Source organism: Pseudochaenichthys georgianus, chromosome 10 (assembly GCF_902827115.2).
Source record: "Pseudochaenichthys georgianus chromosome 10, fPseGeo1.2, whole genome shotgun sequence".
Taxonomy (NCBI): Eukaryota; Metazoa; Chordata; class Actinopteri; order Perciformes; family Channichthyidae; genus Pseudochaenichthys; species Pseudochaenichthys georgianus.
The window spans coordinates 9,559,717-9,587,389 of NC_047512.1; the positions used below are offsets into that span (position 1 = coordinate 9,559,717).

The window sequence follows — 27,673 nt, forward strand, 5'->3', positions numbered from 1 at the left end:
CCTCGGCTGCTTCATATTGAATGTATGTAGTATTTTTCTAGCATGTAATTGACTAAAACGTAATAAGCATTATAGGGTCATTCCAGGTAAACTGTATTTTTTCTAATAATTAATTTTGTTCACACCTTTATGCAATTGACATGTTGCACACCGACTGGAGGTCATAGTTGACCCTCCTTCCTGTTGACGGCCTGCACCTCTACCCCGGTGCTGATAGGCAGCCCAGAGGCTACGCTGTGGAAAGCGAGGGGATGCGCAGTTTATCAGCTGACAAGTGCATATCGGACAAAAGAGCAGTTGAGCGGCTGGTGAGCCTCCGCATCCTAACCGAGTGAGTTTTGTTTTTAAAGAGAAACAAACGTCCTGCACCTCTGCTGGAGGACCGGACATGTGACAGTGTTGCCTCATGAAAACTGCATTCTTGGAAGTATTGAGCCACGGAGAAGATTTGTGAGCAGACACACGTTTCACACGGAGCTGCAGCTCTCCGTCACCACAACGCAGCACAACATCCTCGTCTCCTGTTCACAATCGGTCGACATCGACGTGAAGCCAAGGCAAGACGTTTCTGTGGAAATGTGCAAAGGCTGTCTGTGAAGAATTTCAACTGTGCCAACATTGCACACGCGGTTATTGTGAGGAAGGCACCGCGACGCACTGTGCCCACCGCTGCCTTCAAGTTTGGACTAAAGCGCGCCGCTGGAAGTTTATGTGCCGCTGCCTCGGACAGGCTCTCTGAAGCTCCATGCAGGTCAGTGTTCAGATAGTATTTTATTTAATCCTTCTTTATGAATAGATGTCAGCCGCGGGATAAAAAAAAAAAAAGAAGCATACTCGGTGGTCCTTGTTCCATAATGCTGTCTAATTTGGTCGATTGTAATTTCCCGGTAATATGTGGAGCCGAAACATTCCGAGCTCCCAAACTCCCTTTTCCCATCAGCACCTTGATAACATGATTTGATCTCACTCTGATACACACCCTGTCTATTTTTAGCATTATTACTGCTTTAATGAGTACAAGTGTTGAGCAAGATGTATGCGTTTCTTAACGGGTCCAATATTAGGAAAATACATCATCATGTAAAGTTCAACAGTCACAATATGTGCCGTTTGCAAAAGTCACCCACTGTGATTTGGAAGGTATCATTTGTTTTAGTTTTGTGCATCCGAAGATTCTGTACTTTTTTAAATGTCATATACAAATGGCACAGGGGAGACAATTAATATATATCGTTGCTGCTTTCTGATGGATACATTGAGTTAAAAATGAGAACCCCACAGCGATTCATATCAGAACATCCTATTTATCCCAGTTTCACCTCTCCCCTTTGTGTCCTCCTCTAGACCTCTCTGACCAACAGCTGACACGCTGGGATGGCTTTACTCCAACAAGTGAAAATCAGCACATAAAAACCTGAAAGCCTTCCTGGGGTTTATCCAGCATCACCTGCACAGATAGCCTGCTAAATTCACTAATAATTCAAGTGTCAAAGTGCTACACATACACACTTTCTAAATGGTTCCAAATCTACGGTTTAGGCCTTAGGTGCAGGAAGTGCAGACATTTAATCAGAGCCTTTGAGTGCATTTGAAAAGGGCCTCTAGGAAGGTTGTGTTTACCACAGGGATTCAAAGCCTCCTGGGTTAACAGTTAACACGCCTGCAGGAGTCATAACTTTTAGGTTCTGCATTGGGAGAGAGTGAGGCAGTTGCCTGACAACCAACATGCAGTGCATAATTATATTTTGTATTTATTTGTATTTTAGGTAGTATCATTTTAGAAGCTTTTGGAAGTTTTGTTAATTAAACTAAACGCTTTAGACATCAGCTGGGTCCATTTACTCAGCTATATAACACAAGGACTTGTCTCAGTGCTTGGCATGAACCAGGGAAAAATGTTGATCTGATTTCACCAGGGGCATGGATCAAGCTATACGTGATTTGCAAACGCACGCATGTGAGGTCCACATGATACCCAGAAGGACAAGTATATCTGTGCAGCTAAATTGATTTATGGCTTTTGTCCTGAGTGCTTTTGAGGAACAGCACCAGTTGAGGCAAATCACAACGCACACTTCCATACCTTTGACAAAATGGCGTTTGAGTTTTGTTAGATGGAAGTGGCTAGTGTATTGTGAAAAATGTGTTTTGAAGCTATCATTCGTCACCTAATCTTGAGCCTATGGCTGTGTCGCTTAAGAACTAAAAACGGATCCAAACTAGGAGTCACAGTCTGTCTTCCTTGTGCCGGCCTGTAAAGACATTACAGTGACACTTATTGGGAGATATTGAACATGTGATTTTGTAGTAGAGCACTAGAACAACAGTACTGCTTGCATTATCTTTTTACAAGGCACGGGCAATCATTTGAACTGACTCTCCTGAATCCGACATTGTGGCAGCAGTGTATTGGTGGCTGCCACAGAATTCTAATAAATGAAGAGCGTTGTGTTTACACTTTCCAGAAGCACTCTTGGAGAGAGAGAACAGTGCTCCAGCGTACATTGTGCACCGCTCTACAGTGAAAAGCAATAGTCGCTGGTATACACTGTGCCATAGCGGACGGAATCTTGCACATCTAGCACAGAAACATTTAGTGCTGTGATCCCTTATTGAAGCTCCAGCCTAATTCCCCAGCTTGAACCTTCATTGCTCTTTAATCCCTCTAATCAAAGCAGGTGACTATAATTTATGATGCAGTGGAGAGCAAGACATTCTCGAGGTGGTCTTTACTGCGCTCGGAGCTTAAAATCATCTTATTACTTCGGGAATATTTGAAGAACTGTGTACACAACACTGCCACTCCATGTTCCTATCCTTAAGTAATTTCCCCTTTCATTATACCTGTGGAGAATTTAATATTCTGTGTGATGAGAACTGCCTCCTTTAGAGATAATGCCGGCTTGAGTACTGGCCCTAAACAGTTTTATAGATCGTTAAGGGGCGTTCAAGATGACTTATCTGCTTCTGTACAATTAACTCCTCTAAGATGTGGGAGATATCGAGGGTAAGTCGATGCACAGAGCTATAATATCTCACCTTACTACTTGTTGATGCCGACAGTGGCTAAGAAGATGACCTTATGATTTATAACATTTGGTATGGCAAACAGTGTGGCCGAGTCGTCTGTTTCAACACATCCGAGCAAACACGTGAAGGTTAATGCAGCCTGACAAACTACCCACAGTTCCCTGGGCTCGACGGATCAGTTCCATGTCATATTTACTTTACATAATTGCTGCCCTCTAATCTGGTACTATTAACACGTTGCTTGCCTGGCTATTGTCTGCTGTACTCTCTTTTACCTGTTTTCTCTCTCAGTACATTTCCCCTTCCCTCCCATGAGAATCGCCAGACATCATGATAGATGGTTGGTGTGAAAGTAAAGCATGCCATGATATGTTTAGGATCTTGAATTACTTTAGAAATGAAGGCAACCATGCTCCGGGATGGCAGAACCTCCATCGGTGGACAGTCTTGCACATGTGCTTTTAATGTCCTTAAGTCAGAAGATTATTGGGGTTTGACACAGGGATGTGACCCTGGCAACAAACATTTGGTTTTTCATGCGAGATGCCAAATCATTGCTGAAAGTCACCCGAGGATTTGGGGGGGAAGGGATCGCATGCTCTTGAAATGTGCTTAGACTAGGGATATTTAGTGACAGCACTTGATGCATTACCACTGTGGTCCTTAACTACATTGTATGCTGCACAAGATAGCACATGGAAAGAGATATGGTATGGATGCGAGCAGTTTAACAAATGTTTGTGCCTTTGAAATGTGTAATATTTTCCCCAATTCATAAATATCTTTAAATAAATGACAATACGGATGCCTGAAAGGGCTTAAGTGACAGCAACATATTTAAATAGCCTTTTCCTATTAACCTAAAGGTTGATTTACATAATATTTTCCACCCCGGATATTTGCTTATATGTGATACCTGCCATTGCATTTTGATTGGAAAGGATAGAGGAGCGTTCTCGAGGGAACAACTACTGTACCCGCCTCATGGCTATTGTAGACTCACTGCATGACCTTATGTGTTGTGCTTACACCAAATTGGTTCCTGCATCTCATTGTGCAAATGCACTGCTGGTGATGCTCTGTGTGTCGGGACTCACGGACAAAGCAGCCGGGCCAGTAATTGTGGAAGCCTTTCTTTTTAGACGCACATGGTTTATTTATTTGTTTATTCAAGAATTGCCAAGATTGAAAGCATGACAGCCTTAGGTTTTGTTTTGCACATTTACTGCCGCTCTTCACCCCATAGTACATTGAGATGAAAGCCACCTGCGATTAGCCACAGGATACCGTCCTGCTGGTCCAGCTCTGGGAGCAGCACCGCTTCTCACTGTTGTAACCTACAGATTAACATTTATGGCTCAGCATGCTCTGCTGGACTTTCTGGGTCAAGACCAAGTTGCGAGATTGAGCAGTGGGCCCGACTTTGTAACAGTACAATTCTCCCTGTGAGCATGGGGCTGCGCCTGGCAGGGAGAGGCACACAGACATGTGCTTAGTTCTGTCATAGGGAGAACAAAATCGAAATGCATTGTACTCTCTGCTTGTGAAAATTGCCCTGAGTGAATACCTGTGTGGTTTATACGTTCTGCATTTGTGAAATACAGGCATTATATTCCAAGTCGGGAAATATTATGTAAAGGACATTACAATGTAAAGACCATCTCCCGCAACGTGCAGACAGACCTGCATTACAGTCATCATTATGCATTGAGCAGCTCTTATTAAAAAAAAAATGTCTGCCCTTCGTGGTTCCTTAGAATTTCCAAATGTTTAGAACACCTTTTCATTGCGGTTGTTTTTATATCTGCTCATGGCAACAATATGAGCCCTGGAGGAGGTCTCCAAGAATAGCCGCATCATGCCAGGGGCTTCAGATCTGCTCTTTTGTGGCCCCCGGACAGCCCAGTGGGAAGCTGCGCGTCAGCTACCCTTGTCGATGGAGCCGCCTGATGGCCTCAATAATTCTGTTGACGCGACCTCTCTGAGGCTGAAAGCCGCAGGTCTGGCGGGTGACGAAGAGCGATGATGCGGACATGAGGAGAGCCAGTCAGCAACACTTTCTCTGTCTTTTTATCGTCAGTGGGGGCAAGAGGAAGAAAATATTGAATATCAGACCATCAAAGAGTGTAAAACTGGCGCCTCAGAGTCACTGTAATGTTATACAGGTCAGCCATCTTTGACTTCCAGTAGAGAGCAGTGTGCATTCAGAAGTTGGTCTCAACCAACCGCTGCGGGGCAGACTCTCCTAGTTTCACCTCTAGAAGTGGAGAAACTAGTGGCATGTTGGTGAGCTTTCAGATTGATCTTTCTTTAATAAGCCTTGCAGTCTCTCAGTATTCTGATACCGTGCCATCATGACCTACATACTTCTTAAAACGCTGACAACTAGAGAATAACCCCCTCCAGTTTCTTTACGTTCAGTGTTTTTTTATGTGGCACCATAAAGAGACAACGTAGTCAATATATTATTCTCTGTAAAGTGCAAAACTTGTATTCGTTGTGTGGATTCCATTTGCATTTCGTGTAATTTCATATCATTGCAGAGAGTAGTTTGATCCCTTTTGTAACAGTTATGTAAATGACAACGGCAACAGCAGGGTAAAGTCTCTTTTTTGGTGGGATTTGATCTTTTTCATCAGTCAGTGCCGAGTGTTGCATTCTCATTGCAGTATTGAAGCGTTCCCCCATACTCGTCAGTTGTCTGCCACTATTTCGTGATTGCCGTGTATATTCCGCCTCCCCTATTTGTGCACTGTAGGGAGGGCCAGTTTGTTATACATTCACGTGAGATGCATTTGAATGACCGCCAATGTCAGCACTTTTGAATATCTCTCTGCATTTGAATTTTTATCTGGTAGCCAGGTTTGTATGCTCCGAGCATTTCAAATGTAGTTTCAGTAATGATTTTCTAGCCACTCTGTGAGCGATTTGTTGACGGGCTACAGTTGTGCTACAATAACGTATTTAGATGTCCAGATTAGGACGTCAGGAAATACTGATATATAATTGAAAATGTCAAATTTAAAAAGGGTGCCAATGTATATCTAAATAAATAAGATACCGGCACTATTTGTATCTTTTGTTTACCAGGTATGTTGTGGACAGATATGATGTGAATGTCATTCTTTCAATCATCTTCCATGGCGTCGTGATTGGTCTGTAGCTTCATTGCAAGTGCTGTATTGCACAATTTAATTTATTTCCGTTACAATGGGTCAATCATAGGTTTGTCTGTAAATTACCATAAAGGTTGATTTTATTTTTGCACATCTTCGAGTCAATTCATTATGAGAAAGCAGCATGAGATGGAAATTGTTGACACCGAAGGTTCTCAATTTTAGCGAATGTACATGAACATCATCATTACTCGCCCGTATGAAATAACACGTCTGTGATACCAATTTGAGAGAAAAGCAAACTCTGGCTCATTACATTAAGACCGTCTAGTGTAATTGGCTGTGTGATATGGAAGGATGCACCTCTTTGATAAGAGCTGGGTTCAATACTAGTAGTCGTGGATACAGATAAGCACTGGAGCTTGTGTGTATGAATGCACTGAATAACCAGCTATTACCATTTGAGATGGAGGGGGATACTGCAGAGGAAAAACCTGCCTTTTTATATTCTGATTGTCCACCTAGCAATTATATTTAAAAAAATGAATTTGGCTGTGCTTGCGGTTTCCCCACTAAAGATTCAATGAATATATAACTCACTGTCACTGGTGAAGGGTTATTTGGGGGATTTGTAAACATCCGTGCTCAGCTCATTTAGTTGTATCCCAGTGCTGGCAGATGCTTTTCTTTGTATTATATTCCCACACAAAAAAGCTAATAATAAAATGGTTAGGATTAGATGTTGACCGCTATGATTTACCATTGACAGACAATACAAGTAAAGCAAATAGAAAAAACACGGACGACAGCTCATCCTTTTTGGTGACTTGTTCCCGTAGTCACAGTAGCTTTGTCTGTTTTCCGACATATGCTAAAAATATGAGGGAGGAAGCGTCAAGCGCCATGGAATAATCTGAAGTGGCTGCATCAGTGATATGCATCTCTTTACCCCACTTGTGAATATTCTGTGTCATACACTCAGACAGGAGATTTAGGATGGCGCTGGATTTCATCATCTTTCCTACGAGTCTCGCTCTAAGCTCATCCGTCACCAAGTATGCTAAGTATATAGCTGCCTGCCACTGAAGTTTAATTGCAAGCAAACGCTGTCATGATATTGTTTGCTCTTTTTCCCTCTGCTTAGTTTTTAGTCCCTTCACATGGCAGTCTTTGATAGGGTCACATATTTGCATATTTAAAGAGCAATACATCTTCAATTACAGAAATACATTACAAAATAAGGCCATGCAACTAAATCAGGATCGCTTTATTGGATATTTACAGTGTGACAGCAAAAGTGGCATAGCAGGTAAAATGCAATAATAAATAGTAAGCTAACTTATTAAATATAGAGAAAACAATGAGGAACCAGCACTTGATTAGATCCCCTAAAACGTGCAAAATGACAGGTCAGCTACTAAAAAATGCCACATCTTGACTCTGGATGTCGCGTATTTTTAGCTAATAGATCCTCACTTCATGTTGCAGCAAGGTCTTTAGTCATTGAGCCTCGATAAAGAAGGAACACAATCTGGTTCAGATGGCATCCAGAATTCACAGAGTCTGGGCAACGTGCTGCAGACAAACACTTCAGTGTCTCCAAAATCACTGGCGTCAGGGGGAAACAGGCAGCATCTGATGGAACACTGCCCTGGTTCTTCCTCTCCCCTTCTCCCAGCGCCGGGAGGCACGGAAAAGAAAGAACGAAGAACAACTGAAGAGAAACTGAAAGAGGATAGGGAGAGGAGCGTCAAGGAGGAAGGGGAGAGAGACTCAACAAGATGAATTATGCAAAGCTGTCAGAGCCGGCTATTGTTGGAGGTGCTGGCTGTTAAAGGGAGCTAGCCCTGATCGTCACCAGCTCCATCAACCACTCTCACCACTCCCCATGGCGGAGAGCCGTCTGATCTGTGCTCCGGCAAATGGCCAACAACAAGACGAGGAGGCGGGGGAAGGCCTGGCCACTTGGTGACAGGTGGATTGTCTTGGAGGGACAGAAAGGCAACGACAAGTGCACTCTTTATTACCGTTATTTACAGAGGTCACCGACTGAGCTGATTTGTACAGCAGCCCTGTGGAAATATAATTACAGAACAAAGGCTTGTGAAGAGTTGCCATTGCAGCATTCTGCTCAGCGGTGGCTACTTTTTATAAAATGCTTTGTGTGCTGATGTCAGGAGTGTGTGCGAGCTCACTGTAAGCCGGTGTAGTTGTTTGTTTGCTTAATTATTGATTGAACTTTTTTTTCTGCTTCAAGATATCTCAGCTCTGAGTAACCATTATTGATATTGTTGTTATTCTGTTTAAATCCAACATCAAAGCCAGTGCCCGATAAATAAACCCGAAAAATACATTGTCTCAATAAGCTTCTTACTGTTGTCATAGTTTCATGTAGGAACACATTATGTGCTGGTGTGTTTATTTCACATGAGAGATTTTTATATTCCTTATGTTCTTTAACCTGGTTTGATGTGGGCGGGGCTCAGTTGAAAAATCACGATGTCATGTGCTTCCATGCACCAATCAGGATGTAGCAACATTAACATCTGAATCTGTTAACATTGTGTTATCCCTATCATTTATATCTGGTCTACCCACTACCAAACTGTCCTGATTAAGCATATTCAATTAATTAAATAATACATGTTTATGTTTTATTTAATTCAAGTTTTTAATGTTGCAGACAAATTGCTACAATATTGGAAGCAAGTTTCCTCTTTAAAATGAAGATAACTTATCAAAAGGGCAGCTGATTAGTTTTATAATGTATGTATGATGAATTCTGTAATAAATATTTACATTTGGCTGTTGCTTATTTTTTTTTGATTCTGTAATAAAGTAAAGAAAAAAAAATCCAGGCAATGTGGTCAAACGGCATTTTTTGCTCAAATAAATCTAACGATATTCAACAAACAACGTATATAAAACTCAGAAAAGCCGCAAATCCTAACACCAAGAAGCTAGAACCAGACATACAACGTTATTTTTCCTTGGGGAATAAATCTGACACTGACTTTTGCACAATTGGATCACTTCCTGTCACTCGACTTAGTCAATTAATTGATTGGTTGTTTCAGCACTAATCAAGTGACTATTCGATTCAGCCCTGCCCAGAGAGTTATTCTCCTTGTTGGCCATGCTTGCTTGAAGCATCAAAAATGGCACTTCCCTTTGAGATTTTGATGAATAACACACCGTGTATATCAGATGAATATTTAATACATTTTGTATAAAACAACTTATTGGTTCCAGGACATCTTAAGAATGTTGCTCTGCCCTTTGGTCATCTTTTCCAAATCCCCATTTGGAAGCATAAAACACACCCGCTCATCTTTGATGAAGAGCTGAATGTCAGACATGAAACAAGTAAATCTCACTTCGATCCTTGAAACTTCTCCAACTGCCCTGAAGAGCCAATTGGCTTGGACACCGTTTCTTCACACCATATTATACAGATGGTTTATGGTCTATGCTTCAAAGAAGTGCAGAGGTGTAGGACAGTACCAGGCGTCGGGGGGACTGTACTCAAGTGGCACGGGAGTCATTGGGACGCATGGAGCTGCCCTGCGAACATCATAAACTGTCTTTTTCCGTGCCTCACTGGCTCGCCAGAGGATCTCTGTGTGACACTAATTTTGCAGTGTCGACTGTTCCACTCAGGGGTCATGGGCGACCGACTGTCCCGTTGCCACTGCATGATCGAAGGTAAAGGTAATATAGAAGTGAGTTATATCAGAAATAAAAAAGGTGCACAGGTTTGGTATACATTTGAGATTTTTCAGGCAAATATTTCTCTTCCAATTTAATCAGACTCGTCTTCCCATTACTTAGATTTGTCTGCACTTCTGTCCCTCTTCATAGATTAGTATGTATCCTCAGTAGGGTAACTATAGAGGCATATTTCGCATAATCAAGGCAAGACAGACTGGCTTGTATTCTTCACATGCTTAAAGTCATACTGTAGTTAAAACCTTTGAAATGTAAAGCCTGCAGAAACACAATGGAATCCCCCCAAGACCCTCTATGACCTTTTTTGAACATAATTTAAACTACCATGAATGTCTCTCTTGTACCCTGATAGTGTCCCCATGTGTGTACGGCCAGGACACTTTGATGAGCTGTGAAAAAGATGGCACCTTCAGGTCCTCGGAGTAAAGCATAAATGTTTATATAGGGACATGCCTGGTCACTCAAGGGCTTATAGCTGATTAGGACACAAATCCAATTCCTCCTATAGTGGGGGGCTCGCGGCTCAGGGCGCAAGACTTGTAGCATTAGCTGTTTTTCAGACGGTGACTCCCTTTACAAGTCCATAAAGAAGAGGGGGATCGTAATCAGGGAGGCCTCTGGGCGTGTCTGCTAGCACTCATCCTGTGCATTAATCTGCCAATCTGGACGGGTGTGTACACTTTCCTGAAAGTGATGAGATGTGATTTAGATGTCCTGTGGTATCGTAAAACAAGTGTGGGTAGGGGTAGAATTGAGGGTTACAAAAGAGTGTGTCGCTGATTGCATCTAAGCCCATTGGGGAACCGGGTGATATCCAGCAACTCTGAGAGGAAAATAAGTTTAAGAGGCCTAGAACAGCTCACCATTTTCATTATCCCTGCGTCCTCTGCTCCAGCCGCGAATGCCTCAGTTTTCGGGAATTCTCTCTGGGCCCGGTGCTTTTTTGCACCGCAACAGTATGCCATCCTGTTGGAAGGTATTGATGCTTGATGTGAAATGAAGTAGATCTCATTTGGGGAAAGAAGGTGTAGGATACTCTAGTCGTACAGCTCAGCCAAGAGAGAAGTGTGAGCGTGTGTGTGTGTGTGTGTGTCAGGAGGCAGTGGAAAATGGCTGGTAATAACCACTTCTGACACACCGTGGCTCCCGTCCTCATTCCACTCAAGGGTTTTTTACGGATTAGTCACATTCTCATCCCACTTGTCCTTCACATTTTAGAGCTCTGTCTCCACCTGAGAGTGTCTTCTTTGAATTAAGAGATTGGGACATATAGGTCATAGGCAGGGTTTGACAATTAGGTATTTTTGCCTTAATGGAAAGGTGTGCATTTTTAAAAGCTACATTTTCCTATCACTGTTTGAACTTGCTATATTTAAATACTCACATACATTACAATCTGTTAAATGTTACATTTTATTTAAGATATATTAGTTTAAATGATAAAAACTATTAATTAAGAATAACATGTTGTACTACTGCAGATAGTTTTATAATACTATAATACACACTTAATATAAGGTAGTTTCAGTGAACCAATGAAAGTGCCATGTTTGGATGTTACTGAATGTGTGTTTTCTTCTTAACTAAAACTAAAACACAGCTTTGCATTTTTCCTAAAAATATATCTATTACATTTTCAGAGCCTCTTTTGAATACAAGATTACTAGACATGGGTTTCTTTTTTTTGACACGAGGTACAGTTCACAGAGTTGACCCAAATAACATTAAAAAACAACACTAACTTGAATTCAATTCATTTTATTCGATAGGACGCATTTCAGACCAAATCTTGAACAGAAAATCTGAATTATCAGCATCACATAGAGAGGAATAGTATTTATTTCTACTCATTTAGGCAAACCAACCCGATCTTTTTCTCACTATGTCACTGACTGGTACATCATACTTTATATATATATATATATATATATACTGCAGGTATGCAATTTTCACTGAAATGTGTCATCACACTCATCATCTCTACTGCTCTGTGTGCAGCGTTTGACACTGGGTTAACATGCGTATCAAGGGTCAAAATTATAATTATGTATGAGTTACAGTTTAAATTAAAAATTCAAGCGTGATATGATTGTGTCAAAAAGTCAGTTGCCACCGTGATGTATTGATTTACCCGTCATTTAACCGGCCACTGACACGTGGGGGATGTTCATTTTAGCTTATCGTCATGGGAACATTGAACGGCTGAACGTTTTTTTACTCATTAAAATGTTATTATGTGCAACTACCTCGAGTTGTAGTAAAAACTACTTTTACTTGATGTGAAAAATGTGGACGCTTGGTGAAAGTGAACCTAATTTTGAATGCTGAAGCAGACAGACTATGGAGGTGATCTTCTCTTAAGAGGGGAAGTCATGTATGACAAGAGTTCACGGGTGAGGTTTCAGGGATGGTGCAGTCGCGGTGGGGGTGGGGCACTGAGAAAGGGATAAGTGTGTACTTTTGAAGATGAAGCAGATGGATTAGTGTTATCTGAGCTCCTTGCTTCCTTTCCTCTCCTCTCTCTTTTCTCCAGGTAGAGTGGACCGAAGCCTGAATGGACTAAAGAAGAGACCGACAGAGGTTCAAAAGTGGGGAGGAGGGGACTTTGGGGGTACAGCAATACAACCAGGAGACGAGGAGAAGGAGGGGAAAAGACTGAAATAATCCAGTGGCGAGACTCCCAGGATAGCGTGGTGGTGCAGGGGAGGGAGTTGGATACCCAGCATGCAGGCAGCATGGAACGGGTGAGGGAGCAGCGGCCTTTCTGCTCGCTGTCCAAGAGCCAGAGAGACCGAGAGAGATTCTGCGAGAGAGACAAGGATCGGGAACGCCGATACACCGCCTCCTCGGCTGGCAGGGAGGAGGGACCCTGCCGCGTACCCACTCAGCAATCCTACAGCTCCAGTGAGACGCTCCAGGCTTTCGAACATGACCCTTCCCGGATGCTGTTCGGAGGCAGAGTCAAAGAGAAGGTCCACAAGGAGAGCGCAGAGTACAGCAGGCCAGGTTAGCAAGAGCAAATGTTTATTCTGATTTCCTAACATTTGCCTGATGAATCTCCATAAGACCAGCTAAGTGGGTATTAAAGCTGACATGGAGAAGTAGAAGACAATTATATTGAACTTTAAAGCCCACAGTTAGTTGATCCTGGTTATACAGGAAGTATGATAAGTAGTTGCAACATTAAGAACTTTCTACTTCATCCACAATTCTGAAAAACACATGTAAAGCTCCAGTTTGTCAGAGATGACAAACAACACGTTTATTATATCCATTATTATTATTTACTGATGTTTATTAGTATTAATTAAATTAGTTAAATGTCATTGGTAAATTAACATGGGTGCTGGGATTTTGTTTGTTGTGTTTACTCCATGCTGCCATTTGAATCTCCCACTAATTGTGTGCAAGTTTGACAAAGACATTTACTTTTATTTAGTGTCCCCATGTGTCCCCACCTTTTAACAGAAAACTTACTTTGGTTGGGATACATGTCCGACTTTATAAAATGTTCATGCTGTTAAAATATGAAAGGGAAACTCCCAGTAAATAACCCTGTCCTTTAATTGGCTGTTAGAAACTGCTCTAATTTCTGTAATTAAAAAGTTTGAGCAGTAATGGTACTCTTTTGGCTCGCAAAATTGCAATTAGAAAATCTATCCATTTCTCCCTTACATTTCCTTTCTGCTAATTGGTGCCCATTTTAGTATTAATAGGATTATTATGAAGTTGTGGGAAGAATGCCTTTTTTTTTAATGTTGGAATTTAATATTGTTTCTTATACAATCACAGTAAATGTCAGACTTAATGTTATTCATTCGGTCGTGGAAAAAGAACATATTTTGTGTAAATGAGTATACATTAGCTACAGTATCTGCTCAAGTGTGTGTGTGTGTGTGTGTGTGTGTGTGTGTGTGTGTGTGTGTGTGTGTGTGTGTGTGTGTGTGTGTGTGTGTGTGTGTGTGTGTGTGTGTGTGTGTGTGTGTGTGTGTGTGTGTGTGTGTGTGTGTGTGTGTGTGTGGCCTAGCATTACTTGTGGGGACCTACATCTGTTTACACAGTCACGTGTGGGGACTCGCCTCCCTTATGGGGACAAATTGGAGGTCCCCATGAGGGGAATCATTAATGTTAGGGTGAAGACTTGGTTAGGGTAAGGGTAAGGTTAAGGGTTAGGTTAAGGGTTAGGCATGTGTTGGTTATGGCTAAGGTTAGGATAAGTCTCCAGGAAATGCATGTAAGTCAATGTAATGTCCCCTGAAGTGATGTATACATGGTGTGTGTGTGTGTGTGTGTGTGTGTGTGTGTGTGTGTGTGTGTGTGTGTGTGTGTGTGTGTGTGTGTGTGTGTGTGTGTGTGTGTGTGTGTGTGTGTGTGTGTGTGTGTGTGTGTGTGTGTGTGTGTGTGTGTGTGTGTGTGTGTGTGTGTGTGTGTGTGTGTGTGTGTGTGTGTGTGTGTGTGTGTGTGTGTGTGTGTGTGTGTGATGGTGTATGAAAATGTCTTTATCTAATGATCATTTTAAATGATGTGAATTTTAATGTGTTTTCGGAAGCATTTTAACATTTTCAGAAACCTTCATTTTCAGATGTGCCACACTTACTTAGAAAGTGTTTTTCTGCATTAATTCCATGACAACTAAATAAATTACAAAGAGACATTATAAAGAAACATTTTGACTTCTAGTTGAGATATATACATTACAAAAAATATGTTCGATCATCATGAACACATTTTTCCGAAGTGCAGTGTTTATTTTTTCATTTTTAACAATGTTGACACATATGACCTTGAACTCTTAACAATGTCATATTTATAAATAATACTGCATTGCCAATACATTATGTTATATAAGTACACACATGTTACATATTATTGCCTTCAAATGAGTTTGATGTTATTTACATATAAAACACACCGAAATAAAATATAGAAAAGGAAGGTTTTAGCTCAAATCATTTTTAATTTAATTCATATTTCTTTATAAGGGCTATCATTATGATTCTGACCGAAAGGAAAACATAATACAATTGCATGCATATAATATATATTTTAAATGACAGCTTTGCAGTTAAACATTAAGAATATGTTCTTGTTTTTTTCTGAAGCTTTCTTGTAAAGTCACTATGAGGTATTTTAATTTATCTGCAACATTTGTGTGTCTTAAATGTAATAACTTTGTTTTGCTTAAATGCCACAGTGTCATTGAAGGCTTTGCAAATTAAGAAACAAAATAATATTACAAGAGAAGAAACAACCAAATTATGGTAATAAAGTAAACGGGCTGTGTCTGAAACAGTTTTAAAAAATGTTTAATTTTGTATATGTTCGGATTAACACAAAGGACTTTAATTTGTTTTGTTTTGCTAATTAAAGTAGGTCATCTTGAACAGCTAATCTAATACAAAACCAGGTTTCAGCTGCAGTGTGATGTAGGTGATTTAAGTTAGAGAACAAGCTTCTAAGCATCTTTGTAAGGTGATGAGTGTGAGAGGATGTTGTTACGACTTTAACTCAACATTACCACTTCTCCTTGCACCCTGCTCTCAGGTTAAGTGTTTTTTTAAGCATCCCTGCACTTGGCCATTAATGTTGTTGTTGATTGGTTTGTTAACTTTACAACTCCTCTCCTTCACAGGCCAGACGTTTTCGCTGAGGCAACTTGGAATCTGTGAGCCGCAGTCCCGCAGAGGCTTGGCGATCTGCCCTGAGACGGGCCTCTCCCACCCCCTCAGCAGCTACTCCAGAGGGCCGGGCGCCACAGACAACCATGAGCCTGTATCACCGGAACGTACCATGACTCTTTGGGGGACGGGGGCAAACTCTGGGCAGGATTCATGCCTCTCCAGTCGCTCTAACTCAGCGCTCACCCTCACCGACACGGAGATGGACAATAAATCCGACAACGAGATGGGTGAGTAGGGCACACGTTTGATTCTTCGCCCTGAACATGCTTATTTGTTTGCCGCTCACATCCCTCTGCAAAAGGAGGAGGGAATCGGCATGTGTAAAAGGCAGCAGTAGGTGGGATTATGCGTTGGCGCTGGAGACAAGGCCCTGATTGGTTGAAGGAAGCGTACGCGTGATTGGTGGGGCCGGTATCTGGAGAGGAATTTGCAGCTGCCTCTCTTTGGATCAAAGGAGTGATTCCTTGCTGTGTGAAGAAACACAATGTGGCCCAGCGATTGAGCAGTTCCTATAGTCACCTGGTTCTTCTCCGCAGGAAGCAAAGGAGTTTGATAAAGTTTCCCCACGGCCCAGCGTATAATCAAAGATAGCTTTGTGTGCCTCAGTCTGAGGTTTTGCTTAGACGTGCTGCAGCGGTTGACTGAGCACGCACAATGGCTGATTAAATGGCGAGGATGGTTTGAAGTGCAAATGTGCAAATGTGATCATGCTGGAGACAGAGGATTGAGGTTCTCTGTTTGAAGAGAGAACATCTTTGTTTCCTCAAAAGGCGGCAATGCGTATAAGGTAGCTGCATATGCGTATTGTTGTTGAATTGACACTTTGTTAAACATATTTTTATTTTTAGTTCTGCTACCATTACCTGCAAGGTCAGTTTGGATCTGACAAAAACATGTGCTATCTCTTTGAATGTTAAAAGAGATTAAATGACGTTAAAATTAAATGTAGATCTGTTTTTTAACATTATTTCATCTCCCTGCTTTATTTGTTTTACTTTACATTCATTGCATATTTTCAGACCATTGTTTCAGTCAGCAATATTTCCCCCATGTCATTAAATTGATCCTCTCATCTTCACATGTTTGAGTGTAAAGCTTTAAAAAATATCCTCTGATGTTAAGTGCTGCTGACATTAGACATCATTCATCATCATCATCGTGTGAGCCATCACCATTAAAACACATTGAATATAAAGCTCCAATTATTTTAAGAAAGCGATGATCTCAACGAGTGGCAGGCAGTTAAACATAATTAGAGTTGATTACACTTTCCTGGCAAGAACATATCAAAAAGAAAAAGGGGGTAAAAGGGAAAACGTCTTGTGTTCATGTGCTATCAATTTTTATTCTGAAAACATTGGCTGCAGTCTGACATTTGAGACAAGTCATTTTCATAATGGCAGTATTCATCATAGTGAGCTTGTCTCCAGGGGGGGGGGGGGGGGCTGAGTAAGTCTTTTACCTTTTCAAAATGCCATCAAAATCCCCACCCGTGTATGTGTTCCAGTGTGTGCTTTGGCCCACTGTACTGTATGCATTTATGAGTCACTAAAAGCTGGGCCCATCCACAGAGGGGCGGGACAACATAACCCTCACCTCCTTAGCGCTCCAATCCACTCGTATGTGTTGGTGTACGTGCCAAACACAAAACCATGTCAACAGTCATTGCTTTATTCTCCGAGACAACGCAGCGTCAATAGGTTCTCCATTGGGCTTCGATTGCACCTGCCCCCCCGCCACTTACACTGCATGAGCACACACACCCACACACACTGCACCCTGCGCCCCTCTGGCATACCTCCTCTGGAGTTTCCTTTGAAAGTGTCTCTCGAAGCTGCTGCTGATTGGCTCCCGTTAATGCAACGTCCCACTGAGACCTTATCCAACTCTCTATCGTCTCAATTAGTTTCATTATAGGAAAATAAACAATACCTTGATCTCCATCCCAATCTTACAAAAGCAGAAACATGCAAGAACTCTTTTATTTTGTGTGTGTACTGCACAGATGTTTTGATATGCTGCCCATGTAGAGAAGTAGGAATACTGTGTGTCGTGTCGTGTCCTTTTTGTCATCTAGATTTCATATCGTCGCTAAGAAAAACCTGGCCCACTCCACCTCTTCAGATATTGGTCTCGTTTTAATTTTTTTTTTGAGAGAAGGCATTGCACTTTTGACTTTCCCTATTTAATGAAGCAGCTAAGAGAAATGACCCATCCAAAGGTTTCCATCAACTGAATATGCTCGCAGAAGCTCCGACAAGGGGCCGTTCAGCCCCACTTATTCATAAATGAACTCAATATTTCATTCTAATTCACTCTGTTCTCGAGTGTACGACACAGACAAGTACCGGAGCCGTGCCACGTTCACAGAGCGCGGCATCTGCAAATGTTAACCTTCCCGATCCAAGTAGAGGAGGTCAGGCTCTTTCTAATTGAAGCTAGGGTTGTCGTGCTGTTGATCCGCAGCTTTTCAAATGATCCGCTGAGTGCAGCCACCGAGACAGAATAACATTGGCTGTTTTTTTTTAGTGGTACATTTGTATTTAGGCTACGAAATATGACATGAAGTGTATTTTTGTAGAAGTGAAGGAGCTGTCAGTTATTAGTCAACTTTAAAAAAAATAAATAAACGTTTATTGATTTTATGTGTTTTTCTTGCATTTTCTAATTTTCTTTTTTAAAGTAATTGAATTATTATGGCCAATAAAACAGCTAACAACCGAACACATGTTTTATTATTTTTAAATAAAGAAGTCAGAGGAAAAACGATGTCTGTTTAACAGCTTTCATTGATTTTACACTTAAGAAAATCCCCTGCTCGTGATAAAACCCCTTGAAAACTAAACTGATTGATTAAAGCCTCCGTTTTATTGGATTTCGAGTTTCGACAATCATCTCCATGTGGTATCTATATTTTAACTAATTATTTACAACATGAACCTATAAAACAAACCCGACCCTAAAATTCACTAAGCTTTCAAAATGTATTTATTTTCTTATAAAACACCTTGAAGACATACAACCCTCAAGTGTATCTAACATGTTAGTTTAAACAAATATATAAATTACTTTTTTGAATATAACCCTGCTTATGGTGATATTTTATAGAAAGTACAACGGTGATTTCTCCTCCTGCAGGTATTTAGATAATTGCTTGCCTATACCTGACAGTTATAGCTCGCCTTACACACACACACACACACACACACACACACACACACACACACACACACACACACACACACACACACACACACACACACACACACACACACACACACACACTCACGCATCTTTGCACATGTACACACACATTTACATATGCGTTCTTACTGTCTCTTGTTATATTAGCGCTGTGACATGTAGCAGCTGTATCGTTTTAAAACTTCATGTCTGTAGGGAGCTTAATCCTGCGATATGTGGCACCCTGATTTATAGAAAGGATGTTTGCACTCAGCAGTGGAAGTGAGACGAAGTGGAGATGTAACCAGTGTACTGTCATTGTAATTCTTGCAGTATGAGAATCTCTGAAAGCATGTTAATTCTTGAAGATTAGGAGAAGAGAAAAGTATAAAACTATAAAATCCAACAGCGACAAAGTACAGTTATTTTATATAATTCATTACATCTACATAATGTGAAATGCATTTATATAGTGTTAGGCCCTAATTAGTTAGTTAGTGTTGCTTTTGTAAACTTGATTTATTTCAATGGTAATGGGTGGGTCTTTGAATAGTCCTGTATTTGCAATGACAGCAGAAGCAAGACGTTATATTTTCTTTTCAAAGACTAGTTAAAGATGAAATACGTTAACACTGCACTGGTTTCATCAGCTGACCTCGGTCTTCTTTAGTGAGGCTTTATGTGTTCTGCAGGGTTAGAATGTGGGTCATTTGACGTCCTTCGTGTATTTCATCCCACGCAGCCATTCAGCTGTCAGTGAAATATTTCAATGTATTTAAATATCTTGGGAGAAAAATGGGAGAAGCATAATTGTACTTTCATGCACTCTTGGCCTTTAAGTCAAATTGAATTTTAAGATGCTCTGCAGACGATGTAAATGTAAAATTCAACACCACCCAAAAACACAGACAACACATTTAAATTGAGGAGAGAAAATATCCTCATTTCAAAAGGCAGACGTCTTACCTTGTGAACAAAGCCAACTGCGGGGGCCGCCATTCTGCAGCTGCTATAGCTTTTTCCTGCAATGTTTTTTTTTAACGTTTAAGTATTTTTGTGAAATACATATTCATATTTGAGGTCATTAGGTCAACGTATAGCTGCTGTGGAAAAGTGTACATTGAGAATTTTTTCCGACCCTAAAGTCGACTGTGCTGCCTTCAGAATCAATATGACACCCCTCATAAAACATGAATGACTGCACCAAACAGAAACATGGCATGGCCCAGTTGAGTTGTATTCCTAATAGGGTGTGAAAAAGCGCGCACTGACTCGTTAGGTACTGCAGCTACGGCACTGCAGTACATCGTGATGTGTAAACCGTCACACATGAGGTTTATTGTCGGGTGGAGGGGCTTGGGCTCTGCTGACCCCTGGTTAGGAGAAAGGGACTTCCACTGCGATGCCTGTCATCCTGTGTTAAAGAAGCACCGCTTGCCCTGACCTGCACCTTTTGTCCCAAGCAGAGGAAAAAGTCCCTTTGATGTTTTCATGGAGGATATCCAGTCCCTCGCGTGTCTTTACCGCCTCGTTCGAGTCCGGGACTGTTTACGAGGGCATGTATCAACAAATAATTTCAATTTGTTAAAGTCGACACTGCAGTCGTACACATTTTACAGTTGGGTATAGCTCACAGAAATGGTGTGAACAGTGCCAGTAAAGGTTAATTAAATCAGAAGAGGAGTCACAGCAAAGTGTGCTGTAGCACAGCAAGCACCAAGGGCTTTTTGGGTGGGAGTATGAAAGCGTTTCAGACACCCCTCGAACATGCTTCTGTGTTCCTGTTCTCTCACTCTGCCTTTCTGCCCCTCTCCTGTCTTCCATACACACATATGCCTGCACACACGCGCATATCTCACTTTTTTTCTCACTATCTCTGCAAAACAGAACAACTAAAGCAAAAGTGCAGGCATCTACACACACGCGCATGAGGGACGTCACGCCATCTGTCAAACTGCAGTCTCAGATCTCTGCCTTACATTGTGACAGTGGAATCAGCCTATTGATCGTGGCGTGCAGAAATCCTCCCTCGCTACTTTCGTAATTCAATATGGCACAAGACGGCCACAAAAAGAATAAATAACATCAGACCGTTTTTTTGTGGTCAAAAGGGCCGTCCATCTGCGATGTGTTTCGAAGAACACTCCAAGAGTGGCAGAGAAAACAGTTTCATCATTTGTTAATAGGAGCTGGAAAGGTGGCTGAGCTTCATTTCGTTCCTCGTCAAAGGAGGAGGCGCACTTTGATTGCCATCATTTATTGTCATCACTGCCGGCTGCCGCTGTCACCGGTTAAGTGCTCACATTGTTAGTGCTCGGGGTGACAGGGGATGCGGGATAGGGCGATGACGTGCTGAGGTGTCATGGCAGGTGTTGTGCTCATCAGTGTTGAGAAAGGATTTCAGGTTTCTCTCCTGGAGTACTTTGAAAGCGCGGAGGAGGTCATCGCCCTGTTTCTGTGCGGAGCAAAGGTTAGGGACATTTGAACTTTTGTTAAAGCAAATGACAAACTGACCACGATATTGGAATTTGTAGCTACAGCTCAACACCTCGATGCATTGTATTTGTGCGATGTCCTGTTATTTTATCGGTGGACGATATCTGTGTGTAGACAAATTAACATAACATAAACACATGGTGAAAAACGTGCGGCTCTCACCACAGCTACCCCCTACAGAGTGGATGATACGATTAGACTTTGGAGTGTCTAGCGGAATACATTTGCATGATAATAAGGGAAAACAGATTTTCTTGGAACTACTATAGCCCTTTTATATGGTGATGATAGATGTCATACTAATATCATGCACGTGAAGACACATGTTGACGTGGAAATATGTGTTAATTAATGCATTCATTAAATGAAATAACAGTCTTTGGCATAACTTTTGGTATAAATATTTGGCGACATCAACTTTGAAAATCAATATTTAGGTTTCTAAAATAGAGATCCTTTTTTTAAAATGCTAATTTGCAATTATGCTGTCCTTTTGAAAGATGAAACATATTCAGTTTGAAACAAGGTCCTCTGTGTTTCACTACAGACACTTAAAACAGTGAACTTTTTCTCTGTGCATGTACTGTCAAATCCAAAACTATTGTGCGATCCTAATCAGACAAAATCAACAAGTTATTAACATCAGAAAATGATGAGAAATAATCGCCCATCACATTGTTATGTCATAAACTGTCTTGTTTGGTCCGAGACCCAAAACTATTCGATTGATATAACACAGACAACTAAAAAGAGAGCTAAGCCTCACGTTTTAGAAGCTTAACCCACACTATTTAGGCCATAAATGACTCGAATGATTAAAACCGTTATCAAAATATTGAGCAATTTATTCTCTGTAATCCCAGTAATGTATGATCAACTGATTGTATCAACTTCAGCTCAAAGTTTGACACTCAACCTCCGCCATCATGCTCATAAGTGACAGGAAAAAAAGTCCAGTTTCAATGTTTGTCCTCACCTACAGTACTCTATCAGCTTTCTGTCACTTAAGTTTCACCCAGTTCTGCCCGGTATCACTGACAGCCCTGTTTTAGCCCATTCTTGGCTCAATGTAATCACTTGGAGGGGCCAGACCGCAGGACATGTTATTACGATTAGGAATGACTCTGCAGTTGTCAATTACGAGGGCCGCTATTTACTGTCCTCGAGAGAAAATGGCTCATTTCATTTCATCACACAGCCTAATTGAGTGATTGTATTACCATGCAATACGGAAATCGTCAGGAAGCCATTTTATACCCTATGAATATCAATGAAAGAAACTCAGATTAACATGTCGTTCATAATTCATAATTACATGTCTTACTGGTGTCTCCTCAGCAACTATGAATATTTGTATAAACCCAGATCCATCTCACGTCTCCTGAGATGTGTTACATTGATTGCTTGTAAACTGGATAAACTATATTGCAAGATAAAAACTATCAAGTGTGAATTTAAAGCAGTACAATATTTATTGCTGAAAAAACTGACAAAAGTTGAGCAGTCAGAAAAAACGACACTGTATATATATATATATATATATTTTTATTTCATATTGGCTAAAATAGATGTTCTCTCTTTTGCTGGAGTGCCGCTGGGTGTGCAGACGACGTCCCCAGACTAGCACCAACCCACCAATCTGTTTATTTTCTTGTCTTTTCCCTTTCACAATCTCCTTCCTCTTCCATATCTTGGGACACGGGAATATTTGTTATATCTATTGTCATGGTGCTGTGGCTTTGACCTTTGTGCTGCTCCCAATTGGATGTTTGCAATCAAAAAGTTGGAAGTCTGTGTGGTTGTTCTGTTGTGTTCTCATCTAAATGTAGAAAACGTCTCTGTTCTGCTTGTTGTCATACTGGTAGGATCATCTTATGTCATGCTTGCCTGTCTTTTCTCTGAACAGTGGGTTTGAAAAAAGATCTTTTGTGCATTGTTTCCAAGGTGTCCTTCAACAAATCACTGAGACAAAACCTGCATTATTGGTACACATCAAATTTAACATGCAACTAAACAATAAAACCATTTCAAAGACTCTATTACGGAAAGTTAATTATGCTAAACAATGCAATATATAACTTTTTGCTGTAACGAAGTAATGCGCATTACTAATGAAATGTGGGTAATATATTACCCGTTGCTCAGTAACAACACATTTTAACCCGAAATTAAATGGTGTTTTGTATTTTAAGAATGTACTAACATAGCGAGACATTCCAACACCAGAGACAAATTGTGCGGGTAGGTTAGTAAACCATGTGTGTTTACCCTTCAGGCTTAGCGTCGGGATCTTCGGGGCAGTTGAATGTTATGCACCCTCTATTCAAAAAAGAGAACGGAGCGAAAAATACAAACAACAAATTGTGTCAGGTGCGCGTGCATCATTTCCAAAGTGCTTCCACAGCAGTGACACACATCTGTGGATAATCATTTATACGGAAATGGTTAAAGCAACCATCACTAAACTCCAGCAACACTGCATCTACTGCAGACCGTAGCAACGGGTCAGATGGGGACATCACGTTACCCCCCGTTGTGGACACTAGCTTACTCCCGGTTTACTAGGGCTGCACGATTTTGGGAACAAATCTAATTGCGATTTTTCTGACAAATATTGCAATTGCGATTCGAATTGCGATATTTGTTTTTAAGCGACCCAACGGAAGATTATTGTAAAATGCGGCCATAACTCCGGCTAGGAAGGTCGTATCAACGTGCTCCCGTCTCTAGCACCCCCGCAGCCCGAGCTACGAGTGAAAAAACTAAACTTACATTAAACTTCCGTTGGGTTGCTTTAAAGTCAAGCTTCAGTTTCAGATTCACCCTGTAATAGAAACATGTGATGGAGCAGTACTAACCTGACTCAGAAACCATCTAGGAAAGCTCCATTGGAAGCCATTTGGAAAGGGCAGGCACTTTCAAAAATACTTGGCAGGTGATTGGATCAATCTGTCTATCACCTTCTATCATGGGCTACTTCTGATTGATTAACAATGGCTGGTACATGTGGAGCACAGCACTTATGATTGGTGTGGATGACAGACACACAATAAAAAAAAAAAAAATGGTAAAAAAAAATGTAAAAAAAAAAAAAAAAGTTTAAAAAAATTGCAGGCTTTGCGATTTCATAATGGCATCATTTCAAATCGTGATTTCGATTTAAAATCGATTCATCGTTCAGCCCTACTCCGGCCTGACTCGCCGCCCTCGCAACCGGGGCAGCAGTCGCCCGAAACTACGCAGCCCCTCTGCGGCCCGCAGGCGCCAGGATACCACGGCAAAACAGAGCCTGCCCAGGTATATCTAAACAAGTACCCGCCTGTACAGTGGGGTTAGGCGGTCATTTTGCAGCTCGTGGTATACAAACAGACAAGGGCTAGAATATTCATGTGAAAATAGTGCCATATTCTGCCATGCCTGTAGAAATGTTGGGTCAAGAATAATGCATACAATAGCACAGACGCCTTCACCACGAATGGCTACACAAAGATCTCATATCCCAAGCTTCTCAACGAGCTGATGTTGCAGCTGAAATGTTATCCAGGTCACAAAGTCAACCTCACATGATGATGTGATCCAGTTTTCAAGCACAGTAAATATTCTCTTCCCAGAGTATATGATGGGACCAAGGTGATGATTTAGTACATGGTTTTAATAATACTGTTGCCTTTCAATGTTTGCCATTTCAAACCATGAGCTGGTTCAAATAATATGTGCCTTGATTTACAATATGTTTGTTTTATCAGTACAGCTTTGAAGCTTTTGTGCTTTTCCTTGCCGTAGTCCACTTTGGAGTATATGAGATATTTCAGGATTGCACTTTTAACTCACTTGAAATGTTCTCACTTGCTTGGTTTCAAAACATAACAAATGCCATAATCTGTTCATTGGGGACCATCAATGCTATTTTTCATTGCTGTTGCCGGGCAACACTATTGCTCATGTAAACCTATATATATTACCCCTGTAACCTCAGAGGCACCCTGAGTCCTTTTGTTCTGGAACCGGGCCTGCACACGGCCACATACTAAACACACTACAGAGCCCATTCCGTGTCCTGTTAGTGTTTACTTCCTGTCTGCCTTCTTCTGGTGATTTGTCTGACGTCCAGCGCTCCGTCTTTTAACCTCTTTTCCTTTCTCTTTCTTGATCCTCCTTAGCAACCTTCATTATAGTCCTTGACAGCGGTCTGTACTGCTGTATTAACAACGTGTCACATGTTAAGAATTTACAATCAGAATCGAGTATTCAACTAAGCCGTGTAATACATAAGGGATAATATGCAGCGACGCGGTCATTATGGGGAAAAGAACACCGACAGGCTGATCAGGAGCCCGACGCGAAGCGGAGGGATCTAGATCGGCATGAAGGTATTCGGGCCGGCTAAACAGATTGGACGGCCTACCTGCCTGTCAGCCTTCCATCGGGGCACAAACTTATCTCGTGCCCTCATTGGTCATGTGCGCGTTCGTGTGTGTTGGAGGAGGGGCTCTGTAAGGAAGTGGCAGATGTTCTCCGGTTGTGTATTTTCAAATTCTAGCGATCTCGAGCCGGTTTCTCAAACTTACATACCCCACCTTTAACAACGGTCAATAAGTCCTTGACAGCGGTCTGTCTGTTCGGTATTAACAACGTGTCACATGTTCTGAATTGACCAATCAGAATTGAGTATTCAACTAAGCCGTGTAATACAAGTTGTTAGTAGCCTTAAAGGTGGGGTAGGTAAGTTTGAGAAACCGGCTCGAGATCGCTAGAATTTGAAAATACACAACCGGAGAAAATCTGCCACTTCCTTACAGAGCCCCTCCTCCAACACACACGAACGCGCACATGACCAATGAGGGCACGAGATAAGTTTGTTCCCCGATGGAAGGCTGACAGGCAGGTAGGCCTTTTTTATGGATTTTTTGTCAAAGCACTTCAGATATTCATTGCTATCGGGATGTTAAGAGCATTCAATGGAATATAACAAAAAGTGTATCTCGAGCCAGTTTCTGAAACTTACCTACCCCACCTTTAAGGGCCTACACAGTTGTTATGCTATACCACATCGCCCTTCACTGGATGTATAATGAGCTGCACTAAACTACATTTCAGCATTTAAAATACCTAGCCATTCTTTTGCGGTTATTTTGGTGAAAGTAACTCAAAAGTAGTGTAACTCATTACATTTCAGAGACAGTAATATTGTAATGTAACTTATTACTTTCAAAAAACAGTAATAAGTAATATGTAATATATTACATTTTGGAAGTAACTTGCCCAACACTGACCAGTCTAAACTCCTATTAAGTGGCCAAGTATAATGATGACAATTTGTCCAAAAACATTTTGTTGAGCTGCCCTAGTTTCGTTTTTGACACAAGCAATTCAATGCAAAATGTTAACTACAAATTATACAGCTTGATCATTTCAATGGCAGTGGAAGTGTGTTAGTCTTTTATACACATGTTAATAAATGTTTCATTAAAAGGCCTTGATTTCAGTCAGGATTTCAGAAGGTCTTTGTCATGTGCGCATTTCATCTAGCTCCAACAATGGCACAAATTAAAAGGTTTCTCTCTCAATTGACTTTAGCCATTTGAAATATTCTCTAAAATTTGCCTGAGTTAAGAGGGTGAAAGGTGTTGATGGAGCCTTGTACACAGGATGTAGACCTAGTGTTCTGTTTTCAACATATAACATCAAGGCGATAGCCTTCACTAAGGATGGGGCCATTTTCAAAGGACTGTGTTCTCTTACACTCCACCATTTCAGGCCCGATTTTCCGCTATATGACAGTTGTTGGAGATCAACGACAAAAGCAGCAGAACGGAGGCAAATTGGCGCAAACTCCCTTGTGCAAGGATTGCATTGTGTCAGTCTTCAGAGACGCGACCTTAGAGATCCGCCAATGTGGTGCAAAGGCCCGTGAGATATCTAGCAGGTTAAATATCTGGACATGTCTGCAAATCCAAATGTTGTTGTCAAAGGTCCAGATTAAAACAGATCATTTATAGAATTGTTCATATGTTCGAGGTGCCTTAAATTAGTAGCAAGCACTCACTGCAGGAAGCTTAGAGAAACGTTTTTTTTTCTTTCCTCCCAGAAGCCAGTATCGTATCATCCTATATGCAGTACAGGTTTCATAGGAGGCTGCCAGGGCTGTATTGAGCCTCTGAAAAACCTGCAGATATTTCTTATGGCAAAAAGGCACTCTCAACTCCTCTGTATATTTTTTAAGGAAAAGTGATTATTTAACCCTCTTTTTCCTAGGAGTATTTCCTACTAATTCCAACAATAGTATATGTATATTTTCCATTGTTTGGATAGTTTAGTACAAATACATTTATACTATTTAACCTTTTGTAGATTTGTGCTATGAGCACACCACGTTTAAGTTATCCATGAACAAAGCACTATATAAAACATAAAGTTATCTTTTTAACATCTAAAATG

The 27,673-nt window shown here is 41.1% G+C and overlaps 1 protein-coding gene across 7 annotated transcripts in view; it reads left to right on the forward strand.

Moving 5' to 3' along the window:
* Positions 1–308: 308 nt before the first annotated feature.
* LOC117453793 (teneurin-3) overlaps positions 309–27,673 on the forward strand; it is a 146,594-nt gene continuing 119,229 nt past the window's right edge. For 6 of the 7 annotated variants that reach the window (XM_034092766.1, XM_034092768.1, XM_034092769.1 and 3 more), the window contains exons 1-3: positions 309–751; positions 12,409–12,881; positions 15,508–15,783. In XM_034092766.1, coding sequence (XP_033948657.1) covers positions 12,611–12,881; positions 15,508–15,783 — 547 coding nt within the window. In that variant the 5' untranslated portion in view covers positions 309–751; positions 12,409–12,610. Of the gene's footprint in view, positions 752–12,408; positions 12,882–15,507; positions 15,784–27,673 lie in introns of those variants that run through there. The other variant, XM_034092772.1, reaches the window with a different exon arrangement.